This window comes from Ranitomeya imitator, chromosome 1 (genome assembly GCF_032444005.1).
Source record: "Ranitomeya imitator isolate aRanImi1 chromosome 1, aRanImi1.pri, whole genome shotgun sequence".
Taxonomy (NCBI): Eukaryota; Metazoa; Chordata; class Amphibia; order Anura; family Dendrobatidae; genus Ranitomeya; species Ranitomeya imitator.
This window is the reverse complement of record NC_091282.1, coordinates 333,936,242-333,955,389: the sequence shown is the minus strand read 5'-3', so window position 1 is coordinate 333,955,389 and position 19,148 is coordinate 333,936,242. Positions and strand designations below refer to the sequence as shown.

General features: G+C 43.6%; 1 protein-coding gene across 1 annotated transcript in view; it reads right to left on the bottom strand.

The window, feature by feature from the left end:
* The window catches only part of TRPV4 (transient receptor potential cation channel subfamily V member 4), a 191,240-nt gene that overhangs the window by 59,122 nt on the left and 112,970 nt on the right, over window positions 1-19,148 (bottom strand). The window contains exons 6-9 of the mRNA XM_069759365.1: window positions 10,199-10,497; window positions 9,405-9,584; window positions 7,690-7,848; window positions 149-241 (exon numbers count right to left, since the gene is read on the bottom strand). Coding sequence (XP_069615466.1) covers window positions 149-241; window positions 7,690-7,848; window positions 9,405-9,584; window positions 10,199-10,497 — 731 coding nt within the window. The remainder of the gene's footprint in view (window positions 1-148; window positions 242-7,689; window positions 7,849-9,404; window positions 9,585-10,198; window positions 10,498-19,148) is intronic.

Sequence of the window (19,148 nt, the reverse complement as noted above, 5' to 3'; positions counted from 1 at the left end):
AAGAAAAATACTATTGCGTGAAAACCTCATAATAAAATCAGCACACATGCAATAAAAGAGTAGCTGCTGCACAGCAGTTATCACTAGAAAACTGTGATAAAGGTTTTTAATGTTTTTAAAAAGTATCATAGAAAAAAACAGTACTTACATTGGAAAGAAAGAAGAATATCCCAGTTAGCAAAGTAATGATCTCCCCAGACAAGCGCAGGTAGTCCACTGTTGTCTTATACGGATAGGGCGGCTGTCAACAGGAAATAGGATTTCAATTCATGTGTTTTTACACCAAAGTAAACGATCACCAAATAGAGTCACTTACAGCTCTTAGGGTACCGTCACACAGTGCAATTTTGATCGCTACGACGGCACGATTCGTGACGTTCGAGCGATATAGTTACGATATCGCAGTGTCTGACACGCTCCTGCGATCAGGGACCCCGCTGAGAATCGTACGTCGTAGCAGATCGTTTGAAACTTTCTTTCGTCGTCTAGTGTCCCGCTGTGGCGGCATCATCGCATGGTGTAACAGATATCGTATACGATGTGCGCATAGTAACCAACGGCTTCTACATCGCACATACGTCATGAAATTATCGCTCCAGCGTCGTACATTGCAAAGTGTGACAGCAGTCTACGACGCTGGAGCGATATTGTTACGATGCTGGAGCGTCACGGATCGTACCATCGTAGCGATCAGAATGCCACTGTGTGACGGTACCCTTAGGCCAGGGCTATGTTCACATGTCCAGTAATCATCAGGTTGATCAGATCCAGCATCAATCTGTGGACAAAAAAAGGTGTGCAGACAACATTTTTGTCCCCCTGAAAAAAAATCATTTCAACTGGATCTGTGATTTTAATATTGAAGTCTATTGAAAACGGATCCGTGAAATAGCCATCCACTGTTCTCCCATTTGTGAAGGATTTTTTTGCTTAATGGATCAGTTTGATCAGTTCACATGTCCAGTAGTATGTTAAATATTTATTTTTCCACCTAACCAAAAAAAGGATCCTTTTTAAATGGGAAGAAAACAGATGGCTATTTAATGGATCTGTTTTCCATTTACTTTAATGTTAAAAATATGGACCCAGTTGAAATAATTTTATTTTTTCAGACAGACAAAAAAAAAGTGTCTGCGGATTGCTGCGGGATCCGGTCTAAGGCCATGTTCACACTCTCAGTATTTGGTCCGTATCTTACATCAGTATTTGTAAGCCAAAATCAGGAGTGGAACAATCAGGGGAAAAGTATAATATTAAAGAAAAAATAAAAAAAGCTTTCTGGAAGGTCTTCTGACCAGGAATAGGAGCACTGCGATTGGGGAGACCCTGTGCCCCATCATATGCCAATTTGCTCCTTTGCAGGTCACCACTTCTGTATTTATCACCCACTCCTGGTTTTGGCTTACAAATACCTACAAAAAACTAAATCAATTAGACAGTGAGACAGTGAGTGGTTTTTGGACTGTAGGAACCTAAAGAGAATGAGTAGCCACTCCAAAATGTATTTTTTATACTATAACTCAATTTACATGAAAAGCAATATTAAAAATTCGGAAAATCATACAGAGAAAAAAAAGGTGAAAAAACATACCTTGCATATGTGTATAAAGTGTATGGTCAAAACATACTCAATATTAAATACAGTGGCTGTACTATGGACAAGCAATAGATGAATATATATATATATATATATATATATATATATATATATATATATATATTCCACAAGGGGACGAAGTGCAAAAAAAAGTTGTATGTAGCTGTCAAATGCAAAAATGAGTAGTTGACCAGAACAACAAGAGACACAGAACTGCAATTGGAGTTCTGGGTATCTTGTTATTCTGGTCATCTAATCTTTTGATCCATAGTATGTTTGCATTTGACAGGTACATTCAACTATTTGCACTTTATCCCATTGTCATAGAATATACAGGGTGGGTCATTTATATGGATACACCTAAATAAAATGGGAATGGTTGGTGATATCAACTTCCTGCTTGTGGCACATTAGTATATGGGAGGGGGGAAACTTTTCAAGATGCGTGGTGACCATGGTGGCCATTTTGAAGTTGGTCATTTTGGATCCAACTTTTTTCCAATGGGAAGAGGGTCATGTGACACATCAAACGTATTGAGAATTTCACAAGAAAAACAATGGCATGCTTGGTTTTAATGTAACTTTATTCTTTCATGAGTTATTTACAAGTTTATGATCACTTATAAAATGTGTTCAAAGTGGTGCCCATTGTGTTGGATTGTCAATGCAACCCTCTTCTCCCACTCTTAACACACTGATAGGAACCCCGCAGAAGAAATGCTAGCACAGGCTTCCAATATCCATTGTTTCAGATGCTGCACATCTCGTATCTTCACAGCATAGACAATTGCCTTCAGGTGACCCCAAAGATAGAAGTCTAAGGGGGTTAGATCGGGAGACCTTGGTGGCCATTCAACTGGCCCACAATGACCAATCCACTTTCCAGAAAACTGTTTGTGGCCCCAAGGGACCTGGTCGTCACAGTGGCATTGCTTTCCCTTTGGGGAGAGGGATGTCACGCTTGGGAGCGATGAAGGATATCTTTCACCAGGTAAATCTCACATACAACATGTTCACACTCCAGGTCAGAAGGGGGAGCCCTGAACCCGGATTCAGGGTGAACTCTCTTATAAATTCTGGCTGGAGAGGAAGTTAGAGAGCAGTCTGTCATAGGACAGAGAAACAGACAGAAGAGAGCAGATGGCAGTGAGTGCCAGGAAGTCTGAAGGAGCGTGTAATGTGAGGAACTACAGCTCCTGGAGCAGGGAAACAGAAAGCATGAACAGCTTGTAGAAAGAGCAGGAGGGAGAAAGTACAGGAGAGAAACACTAGTGGAGCAGAGCTGAGAAGAGCCTACCTCCCTGGCTAGTGCAGATTCAGTAGCCGGAAAACTGTGGCCGTGCTGAACTCTATAGTGGCATAGCAGAAACCGGCAGGACAGCTGGATTGTACATCACCTGTCCGCATTTATAACCAGGAGACACAGTGATAATTATAAGGCCCGGGTCATCCTAGAGAGCCTGTAAAAAGGCCCAATTCACCTGTCATATGGGTTGTGTCCTAACCTTCATGGGGGACAGAGAGGAACTGTGAGGACCTTATGTGAAGCCTTAGGCAGTAAGGGACCACATCACCGCCACACTTGGAGGAAGGCTTTGCTCTCCACCTGGTGATGGGGACTCTGGATTCGCTCCTAAGCCAGCCGGACCCTGCATGTCCTGTGATCTGATGCCCTTGACTGCAGTTGCCTGAAGCTACAGTAAACCAGGTAAAGACTGCAAACCTGTGTCCTCGTTATTCACCATACCATCCACCACACCATCGGTGCCCTACACCTGGGTAACCCTGGGGACCCCGCTTCACCTGTGGGAAGCGTTACCATCTTGCTGCTGCAACAACATCACCCCAGAGGACCCCTATAAGCAGCGTCGGTCCCTATTGACCGAGAACCACAGGTGGCGTCACAAACAATAGACTTTATCCACAAATCCCCTTAAAAAGACCTTTCCCCTTTATTTGGGCGCCCAGGCCAAGAACCGGGTTGCAGCCAACGTTACATCCCCTTTAAGACCGGACCCGGTACCGAGTACTCCGCTGCCCTGGTAGGGCGCTCCATGTTCATGTAGGAATGCTCAGACCTGACACCCATAATGTGGTGGTGCACCATCTTGTGTCAGGTCCGAGCATTCCAACTACTTGTTCTTTAAGAGGCTCCTCTGTCCTCCACTCATTACCTGTAGTAATGGCACCTGTTTGAACTTGTTATTAGTATAAAAGACACCTGTCAACAACCTCAAACAGTCACACTCCAAACTCCACAATGGTGAAGACCAAAGAGCTGTCGAAGGACACCAGAAACAAAATTGTAGCCCTGCGCCAGGCTGGGAAGACAATCTGCAATAGGCAAGCAGCTTGGAGTGATGAAATCAACTGTGGGGGCAATAATAAGAAAATGGAAGACATACAAGACCACTGATAATTTCCCTCGATCTGAGGCTCCACGCAAAATCTCACCCCATTGGGTCAAAATGATCACAAGAATGGTGAGCAAAACTCCCAGACCACACGGGGGACCTAGTGAATGACCTGCATAGAGCTGGGACTACTGTAACAAAGGCTAAATCAGTAACACACTACACCGCCAGGGACTCAGATCCTGCAGTGCCAGATGTGTCACAATGCTTAAGCCAGTACATGTCTGGGTCCGTCTGAAGTTTGCTAGAGAGCATTTGGATTATCCAGAAGAGTACTGGGAGAATGTCATATGGTCTGATGAAACCAAAGTAGAACTGTTTGGTAGAAACAAAACTCATTGTGTTTGGAGGAGACAGAACGCTGAGTTGCATCCAAAGAACACCATACCTACTGTGAAGCTTGGGAGTGGCAGCATCATGCTTTGGGGCTGTTTCTCTGCAAAGGGGCCAGGACGACTGATCCGTGTACATGAAAGAATGAATGGGGCCATGTATCGTGAGATTTTGAGAGCAAACCTCCTTCCATCAGCAAGGGCATTGAAGATTAAACGTGGATGGGTCTTTTAGCATGATAATGATCCCAAGCACACCACCAGGGCAACAAAGGAGTGACTTCGTAAGAAACATATGAAGGTCCTGAGGTGGCCTAGCCAGACTCCAGATCTCAACCCCATAGAAATCCTTTGGAGGGAGTTGAAAATCCGTGTTGCCCAGCAACAGGCCCAAAACATCACTGCTCTACAGGAGATGTGCATGGATGAATGGGCCAACATACCACAAAAAGTGTGTGCCAACCTTGTGAAGACTTACAGAAAATGTTTGACCTCTGTCATAGCCAACAAAGGATATATAACAAAATATTGAAATTAACTTTTGTTAATGAGCAAATACTTATTTCCCACCATAATTTGCAAAATAAATCTTGCCAAATCAGACAAGGTGATTTTCTGGATTTGTTTTCTCATTTTGACTCTCATAGTTGTTGTCTACCTATGATGTCAATTACAGGCCTCTCTCATCTTATTAAGTGGGAGAACTTGCACAATTAGTGGCTGACTAAATACTTTTTATCCCCACTCTATTATCTAATAGAAAGGTTGTGGGAGATGGCCTAAGGTTGTAATGGCCAAGAAACATACCGTATGTAGCTTTATCCAGAAACTTGGTGTCTTCCTTGAGTCTTATCTTACTGTACTAAAGATCCATTATAGTTGTTGTCCACTAATTGGGCAACCTTGTCTTAATCAGCATGTTTGCCCCCATAAAGTAACACTTATACTCACCTATGGTGGCGGCATAGTTCCAGTGGTGTTGGCACTGGCTCTCCCTGGGATTGTGAGATTTTATAATGTCCCGCAATCCACTCCATCACTCTCCCTGCTTTTGGACAAATCAGATATCAAGAGGAAGTGATAGCTGACTTGTGTTATTATACATATATTACAAGTGTTATTTTGCTGGGTGCAAACATGCTGATGGAGACAGAGTTGTCTGAGTGTTTTTTCTTTTAATACATATCCATGAAAAGATTTTCGCTTTTAATTTTACAAGAGGGGATTTTTTTCAGTGTTTGTCCGAGTAGTGGACAACCTTTTTAAAGAACATCTATTATTTAATTTTTTATCTAATATCAAGTCCCTTTCCAACATGTTCAGCAGTGTAGTGGAGGTCCAGGTACTAGGACTCCCTGATTGCTCCCAAGAAAAAAAAAACACTCTGCAGTAGGCAGCTCAGCGGACAGAGATGCTCATGTTAAAAAACATGCACAGAGAGGTGTATGGGCTTACCAAAAAGTCTATGAGCCCATAATCCAGTCAGTGTACAAGCTCATGGACTTTCCATTGAACCTGTACACCACTTCCTGTGCACACTTACGCAGGAGTCCAGAGATTCTGCATGCTGATCAACATGCTGCAGAAGGTTTCTTTGAGCAATTGGTGAGGGTCTCAGGACCCAGACCACGAACAAATCTGCAGTAATTGTTAGCTAGGGACTGGATAATAGATACAAACTAAAATGATAGGTATTCTTAAATTGTTGGTATGTTTAGAATGTCAAAGTATTGAGGAAAAAAATGATTGCAGAAATAAAACTAATTTTTGGCCTCAATACTACAGAATTTCTAATTAGGGCAACTTTATACTGAAGGTGATATTAGCACTAGAAAACAGAGGGGGTGCGCCCACACAATGTAAAAAATAGGTGCAATGTTCCCATATGGAAAGCAAAACATGTACAACACCACCGATAAAATAGAGCTAAATAAAAACAGCACAAATAACAGCTTTTGTATTACCTACCACGATACATATCATTAATGTGGCAGAACTGCCAATATTACAAAAATGTAAAAAGTACATAAAGCAGATAAAAGCCCACAACCAAATACAGGACATCGTGATATGTGCTAAGTTCTGACTTCCCATCAACACAGTAAATAGACTAACAAGTCCTCCTACATAATAATAAATATATATACCATATTTCCTACCATGAAGGAGTGCCAAAGTGCAAAAACAATATATACAAATGTATAGGAGGTGCACATTTATGGGCCTACAGAATAGCCAGAGTGAAAGCATCCTAATATGACCAAAATGACTTGTGTACAGAATACATATCTCCAATAACTAAAAGTTGGAAAGCAAAAAAATCAAATTGCAAAAGATAGAGGAGGGATGCTAAGCGGGGTAGGGGGTATAGAGAAATCCGCTGTGTACTCTCTGTGTCTTCTTCTGGGTGCTTTTCGATTATGTTGGGTGGGAGGGTTGTCATTCTGTTTAGAGTGGTACGGGAGGGGAATTAGAACGCAGCATATATCAGGGTGCCCTGGTGCGTCCTAGTGTAACCTGGTGTGGGGTAGTAGCTGTGGGTGAGAAACTCATCTCTTACACCCCTGCACGTTACATGAAGGTGTGGGTCCTGGCTTGGTGTTGATTTTGTCTAGGGGCGTGTTAAGCCTTTGCAGGCCGCATGATGCTGGTGACTTTGGCTTGCTAGGACTAGATGTTAAAAAGTTCAATGAGGGAGACAACCACTCAAAAATAGACAGTATTTACTGAACATCAATTTGGTGGGGATTATGTACAAATTGTGCATAACTTCACAAATGTTTCTTTTACAATACGGAGCATCTTCACACACAGTCTCTCTACCTGTTCAACTTTACTTGTTTCTCTGTCTTCACCACCACCCAGCACACTACAACAGTCCTGTTTGTGAGAGTCCTATTCTCAACCCGCAGGTCCGTCTCCTCTTCACTCTTAAGGGAACTAGTTTGCCAATATAGCCGGTGCTTAGCTTCTTCGCTTGGAACTCTCTGTCTCACGTTCTCTGTTCTGTCCTGGCCCGTTACCTCTCTGATTTGTAAACTTGGGGCCATACTGCTAGGCGTCTTGTCCCAGGACCTGTCTTGCAGCTGAGCACTTTGTCCTTCTCTCACTTCTCCTTTCTTTACTCTGGATCTCGCTATCCACTGTCTTGATCTCCACTCATGTCAGCCATACCCAGGGCATGAAGCTCTATTGACTAGTCAGACGTTACGCCTGCTTCTGGCACACGCTGATCCGTATATAAAAAGGCTATATTAATGAATACTTCATGTGCACAATCTCTTCTATAGAGCTATTCCTGGCAGTAAGAGTAAAATATTTTTGGCTGTTAATCGTTTACACCTACTTTCCCTTCCATGGGTCTGTAATAGGCAATTAATGTAAATATGATCATGGCAATGAGGTAGGAGACGACACTGATGTAGAATGAGACCGCTCCAAATTTTCTCCATTTATCCCTCAACAGTTCATTGATCGGTTCCACTGCCAACATTTCATGGCGATTCTGGAATAAAAAAAAATAAGCAAAAAGATCTTTATATATAGAAGAAACATAAAAGTGAGCTCTTATGCATCAACTGTAACAGATCCTGGACAAAATGGAAGCAGAATAAAAAAAAATAAAAAAAAATGAAGTAGAGATATGGTTGGCACATCTATTTCTTTACAGTGATTATTAGTGGGAACATGAGAATATTCGTGCAAATATTTATGAAACAATTATTTGCAACTGCAATCAAATGAGTTCATGCTACTAGTCAAGGCATCACTTGGCTCCCAAAACTCTGCAATTGCAATGATAACCCAGAAGTCTTTGGCTGCTATGGCTACCGATCTCATCCACTAGGGCAGAGGTCTCAATCACATGGCCCCTGAGGCTGCTTCATGAGGCCTGCAGACAAGGAAGCTACCGGTGATGATCACGGCATGGTACAAGGGCCGCCGATGCCCTCATCTTTGGACGCACATTTAATTGAAACGTATTGCGGCTCAGAGACAAGCTCTCTGCACTGCAATACCAATACCAGTCACCAGCCAATCAGGGGTGCGGGCAGAGTACGACGTCACTGCCTTGCGGTGCCCCGGATGTGCAGGAGGAAGAGGTCGCAGGTCACCCAGGGAGTGAGGTCAGGTTTGATGGATTTGTGTGTGTGTGTGTGTGTGTGCGTACATATGAAGAGCGGAAAAACTGGGCACATTTGCAACAACAAGGTGACCAGGATGGGGACATGCGCTACAACAAGGTGACCAGGATGGGGACATACGCTACAACAAGGTGACCAGGATGGGGACATACGCTACAACAAGGTGACCAGGATGGGGACATACGCTACAACAAGGTGACCAGGATGGGGACATACGCTACAACAAGGTGACCAGGATGGGGACATGCGCTACAACAAGGTGACCAGGATGGGGACATGCGCTACAACAAGGTGACCAGGATGGGGACATACGCTACAACAAGGTGACCAGGATGGGGACATGCGCTACAACAAGGTGACCAGGATGGGGACATGCGCTACAACAAGGTGACCAGGATGGGGACATACGCTACAACAAGGTGACCAGGATGGGGACATACGCTACAACAAGGTGACCAGGATGGGGACATACGCTACAACAAGGTGACCAGGATGGGGACATTGCTATACGAAGATGAGCAGCTATAAAATTGTACCAGAACCCATACAATGAATGGAATTAAAAGAGGTTTAAAAAAACACCAAATATGATTAAAAAAAAGTTGTAGGGGAAAAAATGCATCTTATGCTGCAAAGCATGCAACCCATCAAATTAAATCTTTTTCTATGTGCAGCCCAATTAGCCAGAAGCGTTTGAGACCCCTGCCTTAGAGGCATAATAGCACAATCATGTTAACAGATCTAACAGCTCTCCACTAGATAGTTGGTCATAGGGCTGCAGGTAACCCATCTACCTCATTTTACTTGAGGATTATCAGAATTCAGAAACCAGCTTTGCTATGAATGTACATACAAAGTAAGGCTTTTCAATATAGTGTTGCACTGACATATTGATATGTTTCAGTTCTGGCCTCACCTCGACCTTGCTATTATACACCAGGATTTCAAGTACCGAGACCTCTTCACCACATGTATCTAAGGATGACAAGTCGTACAGGGACGAGTAAACAGGTCCATAAGCCCAATCCCGGAATTTACGAGACAAGTGTCTGGCTTCTTCATCTTTTATCTCTAGCCGGATAATATGCTGAAATATCTAAAACAGATGAATGTTTCAATTTTAGCTATTATTACTACTACAAAGGACAACATATTTTTGCAACAGTATTTCAAGAACGTAAATACAAAAGACAGATCTTCATGACCTATTTCCCAGGTGAAGACAAGGATTAACTGGACAAAAGATCACTTTAAATGCTAATCAGGTCAAATTGCTTAAAAAATATTGTGAACTTTAAATTTAAGCCTCAAGTGATATAAACTGGATTACCAGCATTAAGGAAAAAAAATCTTAATACTTTACAGTGAAGTGCAATTCCCATTATAAAACACAAGAGAGCAGTAAAATCCCAAAGTAAAAGCAAAGCAGTGCATTCATTTTATCAGATAGGTAAAACGAGCATGTACATACTAACATGCTAACACATTGCTGGGCCAGATTTTTAAACACTGTTCCATAAGAAAAAAAAAATATTCAACCCTTGAAAAGTATGTATATATTATATATGCACACACACACATACATGCATGTACTGCATAGCAAGATAAAATGTCGAACCATATACTACAGAAATATTAGAATATCATTAAAAGTTTAGACATTGTTTTTTTAGAAATTACGATAAAACAAAATAAAGGTTAAATACTCACCCCTATTTTACCTAGTTTTGCTGCCATCATTAGAGGAGACATGCCATCGTTGTTCATTATAGCCTCCAGGCTACAGTCAGGATAAAGTTTGGCACACTTTATGACCAGTAGATCATACATTTTCGTAACAAATTTGGTATTCTCCCTTGTATTGTCTGCAATAGCAACCAAAGCATGTAGGACAGTATTGCCCCTTGAGTCTTGACGTCGCATATCGGCTTTCTTGTGAGCATTTTCTGTCAGGTAGTGCACAATGTCAGGCTGATTGGTACAAGCAGCGAGAGATAATGGGAGCTCACCTAGGAGAGTAAGGAGACAATGTCACTTTTTTATACAGAGCCCCAAAACACAAATTTTATCTTCACACATGATTAGTGTTTACAGATGTCCTAGTAGTGTCCATAAGGAAATCAGAGTCCTTGAGAATGGAAAAGTCAGAGTCTTTTCACTGGCAACTCTGCTTTATCAATGAGCAGACCCCACTTCACATTGCCTGTTAGACAGCCACAACATATGCAGCTGCAGGGACTTGAACATATTATTTAAGCACGCCCAAGACACTCGGATAACACGGTAACTGAACACGTTCACTCATCACTACTGGTAATAGATACTTTTGTTCCAAACCACAGTACTCAATATTGAAATTACAACAACAAGATGTGGAACTATGGGAATCACAAGATCAAGACATGTCAATGATATGTAAATTATGAAAAAAATGGAAACATTTTCAAAACATCTGGATTAGGAGCACAGAAATGCAAATCATCAAAATCCACTGCCGGGAGGTCCTTTTGCAATTGCTGGTCAATGATGTGCTTGATGTTAGATACTGCAGGCTCATTTAGGCCACGCAGGTTGCTCTGAATAGCATAGGCAACATGTGGCCTGGCATGTTGTGTTGAAAAATTTTATTTGGGACACTTCGGAGAAATGGCTGTGCCAGTGTTTTCGCGATCAGATCAATAATGCCGTGCTGTTCGTGCACCTGGAATGAAGACTAGAAGCATTCAGTTCCCTATATTATGCTGCTCCACACCATAATCCTGAAGAGTGGGACTGGTGTGACATTCCCTTGTGAAGGCCTCTTCACGACGTTGCCCATTTGGATGCAATGATAGCCAGAGATTGATTGGTCTGAAGAAAAAGAGAAAAAGCAGACTCATAGCTGAACAAGATAAACCTCTGCAGCGCCCCAAAGTCCTGGTCATTGCAGTAATGTTGTTCTTCCACCAGGGGGAGTGATGTTACATCTGAAGGCAATGAAGGAGATCTTCTGTCCAGGTATCACAACCACAATACACACTTCACACTCCAGGTCGCCAGGGGGAGCCATGCTTCTATCTATTAGGGCACTCCTTACAATTAGGTAAAACTGGTAGTCTGGACAGAAAGTTAGAAGGAGGAGAGGAGAGCAGACGGAGGTCTGTGGGAGAACGACGGTTCACGGAGCTGCGCCTGCCCCACGTGCGGCAGCATCCAAAGAAAGAGACATTGAGAGGAATTGTGTTGCAGTGAGTGAGAAACGAAGTCGTAGCTAAAGGAGAGGAATATCAGAGGGAGACCAGCTAGAAGTAGGCTGCCTCCTTCTGAAGCGCAGTACCGGTAGCCAGAACACCGAGGGAGTAAGGAACTCTATATGCTTTACTTCAGAGACTGGCAGGACAGTTGATTCCACGTTGGCTGCCCGACCATATACCCAGGAGGCACGGTAGCAACTTGTGGGGGCCGGGGCATCTCTAGGGTCCCTATAAAAAGCCTCAGGCCATCAGTCATACGGGTTTGTTCTATCCGTCAGGGGGACAGAGAGAAGAGACTTAACACCTACGATAGTTGTGAGGACCTTACCGAGGAGCTCAGCAGGGAGGAACTACAACACTCAAGCACTAGAGGAAGGCTATTGAATTCTACCTGGATAAGGGGACTCTGGATTTGCCTTCAGACCGGCCGGACTCTGCCTACCGCGTGGTCCCTACCCTGCACTGTGGATGCTGAAGCCTTCAGTAAAGGTAAAGAGACTGCAACCTTGTGTCCTCGTTATTCACTGCGCCTTACATCATCCACCATCTACACTCTGGGAAGCCATGGAGACATACTTCACCTGTGGGAAGGTATATCATCTAGCTGCCATAACATCACCCCAGCGGACCCCTAAGCAGCGTCGGTAACCCTGACCGAATACCACAGGTGGCGTCAAGAACATTATCCCTTTAAAAACCTTTCCCCAATTTACAATGAACATCCCCTTAGGGCCACGGACCGGGTCAGCCACCGTGACATCCCCACTGAGAACAGAAGAAGGGCCCGGATCCGAGTACCCCATTGCCCTAACGTGGGGGCGATCCACCTCCATTCCAGCCTCCATTGCTCAATTTCTTCCTCCCATATCCATTGGGTGATTGCATGGGCAGCTTCATAAAGAGGCCTTTACAATGGAACAACATAACAGTCCTACTCCTGGAATCATGATGTGGGCCGGCAGAATGTACAGTAGCCATGCTCCTCTGGTCTTCATTCATGGTACACTAACTCAGCTTTACATTGCTTTGGTCATGAAACCAGTTGTATGGTTATTTCTCCAAAAACGCACCAAGGGCCATTTTCCAACATAACAACACCAGGCTACATCTTGCTTGTGCTATTGCGAGCAACCTGCATCGTATAAACACAGTAGCATGGCCTGCAGTGTCGACGGACTTGTCTCGTACTATATCTGGGACATCATTGATCTGCAATTGCAAAGAGATACCAGCAGCGATTCTTGATCACTTGTACGGGCAAGTGTATTTTGCGCGGCCTAACATACCTCAGACAACCATTAATAACATGCCAAGACTTCCTGTAAGAGCATGTAGTCTGCAGGTGAAGCTCATACCCAATACTGAATAAATCAAGATGTTTTGAATAATTTGTTTCCATTTTGTTCATCATTTACATACAGTTTTGCTGTCTATCAATCTTGTGATTTTCATAAATGTTAGTGCTATTTCAATGGTGAGGACTCGGAGTGAAATTACAGAGGTTTTTTGTAGACAGAAGTCTCTTTATCTTCTATTTATATATTAAAGGTGTTCTCCAAGAGTATAATAAAATAGAGATGTGACAGAAGAAAAATCTTATCGGTTGACTGAGCATGGAGGACTGAGGATAGAGGAAAAAAAATCCTTTATGTTCAGCAAGCTAAGGTACAGATTTATTTCTTCTTTTATCACAGTTTACGATATACAGCTCCTCTGTCAGTTGAGACACAGGTGTTATATACACTCAAACAAATATTCCAGGATCACTTTCACATCAAGAAAAAACCTCAAGTCAATTAAACTTTAGGGATATCCATTAGTCCAGTCCAGGTTAGAAAGCATAAGTGATTGTGAATAAATTTCACTTGATATTGTGCAAATTAAAGAATCCACAGGTGTGTTGGAGAGGCAATAGCAAGACAACTCCCAAAACACAATGGCTTTACAGGTGATGGCACAGACAATTACTCTCTTCTTTTTCCTGGTAATCAAAATCTTGTTTAGCTTTGAGTTTTGCTAGAGTCCTTTTCAAAAGTGGTAAGATGAGCTGTATCTGCATCCCTTTGAGGTTAACTACTAGACTACCTGTGTATAGTCATACATTCTGTCTCAAGAAAATTTGCTCAGTCTCCCAGAACAGTCTCAAGAGCATGGGGAAGATTCAAGGATTTGGGCTATTACACAAGGAGATGCGGACATAGCCATGGAGGGGCATCAACTCAGCAGCAGAACCAATATCTCCTACTTTTTGTAAGAAAGGAGTATCACTGCGAGAACCCTACAAAATTACCTGCAGAGGGCTACTGGTTTGCACATTTCTGACCAAACGACTACATGAGTATTGCAAGAGGGTATCACGCCCAGTAGTGGGAATTAGGGTTGAGCGAAACGGGTCGTTCATTTTCAAAAGTCGCCGACTTTTGGCAAAGTCGGGTTTCATGAAACCCGATCCGACCCCTGTGCTGGGTCGGCCATGCGGTACGCGACTTTCGCGCCAAAGTCGCGTTTCAATGACGCGAAAAGCGCCATTTCTCAGCCAATGAAGGTAAACGCAGAGTGTGGGCAGCGTGATGACATAGGTCCTGGTCCCCACCATCTTAGAGAAGGGCATTGCAGTGATTGGCTTGCTGTCTGCGGCGTCACAGGGGCTATAAAGGGGCGTTCCCGCCGACCGCCATGTTACTGCTGCTGATCTGAGCTTAGGGAGAGGTTGCTGCCGCTTCGTCAGAAGCAGGGATAGCGTTAGGCAGGGTCCATTAACCACCAAACCGCTTGTGCTGTAGCGATTTCCACTGCCCAACACCACCTTCGGTGTGCAGGGACAGTGGAAGCTACATTTTTTTTTTTTTTCCCTCAGCGCTGTAGCTCATTGGGCTGCCCTAGAAGGCTCCCTGATAGCTGCATTGCTGTGTGTACGCCGCTGTGCAAACCAACTGCTTTTTTCAAAGCACAAATCCTCTTGTTCCTTCCTTTCTGCACAGCTATCTTTTTGGTTTGTACACACTTTTTATTTAATTTGTGCATCAGTCCACTCCTTATTGCTGCCTGCCATACCTGGCTGAGATTACTGTAGGGAGATAGTAATTGAAGGACACTCCCTGTTTTTTTTTTTTTTTTTGTGGGAGATTAAGATTGACATTTCTGCTAGAGTGCCATCCCTGTCTGTGTCATCTCTCACTCAGTGGGCCATAGAAAGCCTATTTATTTTTTTGCTTGATTTGGGTTATAAAATCTACCTGAAAAAATCACTACATCAATCAGTGGGAGAAAAATATTGACCTCAGGGCTTGTGTGCTACTCCTGACTCCTGTGTGCATCATCACTCACTCAGTGGGCCATAGAAAGCCCTTTTTTTTTTTTTTTGCTTTATTTGGGTTCTAAATTCTACCTGAAAAAATCAATAAATCAATCAGTGGGAGACTAATATTGGCCTTTGGGCTTGTGTGCCAGTCCTAAGCGTGCCATCTCTCTCTCTCAGATAGTGGGCCATAGAAAGCCTATTTATTTTATTTTTTTTTTAATGGGTTTATAAATTTTCCCTGGAAAAAAAAAAAAAGTGGGAGATTAATATTGGCCTCTGGGCTTGTGTGCCAGTCCTGAGCGTGCCATCTCTCTCACAAATAGTGGGCCATAGAAAGCCTATTTATTTTTTTTTTTTTGGTTTTATAAATTCTCCCTTAAAAAAAAAGGGAGATTAATATTGGCCTTTGGGCTTGTGTGCCAGTCCTAAGCGTGCCATCTCTCTCTGTCTCTCAGATAGTGGGCCATAGAAAGCCTATTTATTATTTTTTTTATTGGGTTTATAAATTTTCCCTGGAACAAAAAAAAAAAACTGGGAGATAAATATTGGCCTCTGGGCTTGTGTGCCACTCCTGACTCCTGTGTGCGTCATCTCTCACTCAGTGGGCCATAGAAAGCCTTTTTTTGTTTTATTTCTTTTCTAAATTCTCCCTGAAAAAATCATTTTATTTTCTTTGGTTTCTAAATTCTTCCTGAAAAAATCATTTTATTCTATTTTTTTTTTTCCTAAAGTCTCCCTGAAAAAAAAACAAAAAAAAAACAAATCAGTGGGAGATTAATATTGCCCTTTCTGCTTGTGTGCCAGTCTTGACTCCTGGGTGTGCCATCTCTCTCTCTCTCCAATTGTGGGCCATAGAAAGCCTATTATTTTTTTAGCTTGATTTGGGTTCCAAAATCTACCTGAAAAAATCACTACATCAATCAGTGGGAGATAAATATTGGCCTCTGGGCTTGTGTGCCACTCCTGACTCCTGTGTGCGTCATCTCTCACTCAGTGGGCCATAGAAAGCCTTTTTTTGTTTTATTTCTTTTCTAAATTCTCCCTGAAAAAATCATTTTATTTTCTTTGGTTTCTAAATTCTTCCTGAAAAAATCATTTTATTCTATTTTTTTTTTCCTAAAGTCTCCCTGAAAAAAGAAAAAAAAAAAAAAATCAGTGGGAGATTAATATTGCCCTTTCTGCTTGTGTGCCAGTCTTGACTCCTGGGTGTGCCATCTCTCTCTCTCTCTCCAATTGTGGGCCATAGAAAGCCTATTATTTTTTTTAGCTTGATTTGGGTTCCAAAATCTACCTGAAAAAATCACTACATCAATCAGTGGGAGATAAATATTGGCCTCTGGGCTTGTGTGCCACTCCTGACTCCTGTGTGCGTCATCTCTCACTCAGTGGGCCATAGAAAGCCTTTTTTTGTTTTATTTGTTTTCTAAATTCTCCCTGAAAAAATCATTTTATTTTATTTGGTTTCTAAATTCTTCCTGAAAAAATCATTTTATTCTATTATTTTTTTTTCCTAAAGTCTCCCTTAAAAAAAAAAAAAAATCAAATCAGTGGGAGATTAATATTTACATTTGTGCTTCAGTGACAGTCCTGCGTGTGTGGCATCTCTCTCATTTGTTGCCACCAACAACAGAGTGTGTAACATTGTGCTTGATTTTCGTTGTGGTCTCACTCACCTGTAAAGGGGTAGCTAAATCATACTGAAGTTATAGCTCACCGTGTAATTTGTGTGACAGCAACAAATACCGTTAGTTTGTTTACGTTTTTAAAACAATGAGGAAGTATCGTGGAAGAGGTCGTGGCCGGGGGCGTTCATTGTCAGCTGGTAATGAGGGTAGTGGTAGTGGTGGAGCATCAGCTGGTCGTGGGAAAAAAAATATTGCACCTAAGTCTGGAGCTGTGGAGCCAGGTTCGTCGTCTGGCTACACAAGGCCTCGAACGCTCCCTTTTCTGGGAGTAGGAAAACCGCTTTTAAAGCCGGAGCAGCAAGAGCAAGTTTTGGCTTATCTTGCTGACTCAGCCTCTAGCTCTTTTGCCTCCTCTCGTGAAACTGGTAAATGTCAAAGCAGCGCGTCGTTAGTGGATGTTCACGGTCAGGGACAAGTCGCTTCCTTGTCCTCTTCAGCAAAAACAACAACAGAGAAGAATGCAGCAGGCGACACAACGGGTTACTCCATGGAGCTCTTTACACATACCGTCCCTGGCTTAGAAAGTGAAGCAGTTAACAGTCCATGCCCATTACAAGTTGAATCTGACATGGAGTGCACTGATGCACAGCCACAGCCAGACTACTATGCTGGTCCTTTGACTCAGACCACAACATTGCCCTCGCAGGGTGCTGATCAAGAATCAGACCCTGATGAGACTATGTTGCCCCATCACGAACGCTATACCACCGACCGACACGGTGACACAGACGAAGTTGCACACGAGCTACAAGAAGAGGTAATAGATGACCCAGTTCTTGACCCCGATTGGCAGCCATTGGGGGAACAGGGTGCAGGCGGCAGCAGTTCTGAAGCGGAGGAGGAGGGGCCGCAGCAGGCATCAACATCGCAACAGGTTCCATCTGCCGGGCCCGTATCTTGCCCAAAACGCGTGGCAAAGCCAAAACCTGTTGGAGGACAGCGTGGCCATCCGGTTAAAGCTCAGTCTGCAATGCCTGAAAAGGTATCCGATGCTAGAAAGAGTGCAGTCTGGCATTTTTTTAAACAACATCCAATTGATCAGCGCAAAGTCATCTGTCAAAAATGTTCAACTACCTTAAGCAGAGGACAGAATCTGAAAAGTCTCAATACAAGTTGCATGCATAGACATTTAACCACCATGCATTTGCAAGCCTGGACTAACTACCAAACGTCCCTTAAGGTTATAGCACCCTCGGCCAATGAAGCTAGTCAGCAACGCAACATCGCTTCCGGCAGTGTAGGGCCACCATTTTCCGCACCACCTGCAGTATCTGTGCAGGTTTCTTTGCCAGGCCAAAGCAGTCAGGGTCAGGGAATCACCAGTTTCGTAGTAGGAAACACTGCATCTAGGGCACCGGTGGCAACAATACCATCTCCCACCGTCTCTCAGTCTGCCATGTCCACCGGCACCCCCGCTAGTTCCACGATCTCCAGCTCTCCAGTCCAGCTCACCCTACATGAGACTATGGTTAGAAAAAGGAAGTACTTAGCCTCGCATCCGCGTACACAGGGTTTGAACGCACACATAGCTAGACTAATCTCGTTAGAGATGATGCCCTACCGGTTAGTTGAAAGCGAAGCTTTCAAAGCCCTGATGGACTACGCTGTACCACGCTACGAGCTACCCAGTCGACACTTTTTTTCCAGAAAAGCCATCCCAGCCCTCCACCAGCATGTTAAAGAGCGCATCGTCCATGCACTCAGGCAATCTGTGAGCACAAAGGTGCACCTGACAACAGATGCATGGACCAGTAGGCATGGCCAGGGACGTTACGTGTCCATCACGGCACACTGGGTAAATGTGGTGGATGCAGGGTCCACAGGTTACAGCAAGTTTGGGACAGTTCTGCCTAGCCCACGGTCTAGGAAACAATTGGCTGTAGCCGTTCGCACCCCCTCCTCCTCCTCTTCGTCCTCCTGCAGAAGCGAGAGCTCGTCCATAGACCGCAGTCGCACAACCACTCCATCCGCAGCTGCCACTGTTGCACACCAGGTCTCCCATTATGGGGCAGCTACTGGCAAACGTCAGCAGGCTGTATTGGCTATGAAGTGTTTGGGCGACAACAGACACACCGCGGAAGTTCTGTCCGAGTTCTTGCAGAAAGAAACGCAGTCGTGGCTGGGCACTGTAGATCTTGAGGCAGGCAAGGTAGTGAGTGATAACGGAAGGAATTTCATGGCTGCCATCTCCCTTTCCCAACTGAAACACATTCCTTGCCTGGCTCACACCTTAAACCTGGTGGTGCAGTGCTTCCTGAAAAGTTATCCGGGGTTATCCGAAATGCTCCTCAAAGTGCGTGGACTTTGCTCACATATCCGCCGTTCGCCCGTACACTCCAGCCGTATGCAGACCTATCAGCGTTCTTTGAACCTTCCCCAGCATTGCCTAATCATAGACGTTGCAACAAGGTGGAACTCAACACTGCACATGCTTCAGAGAC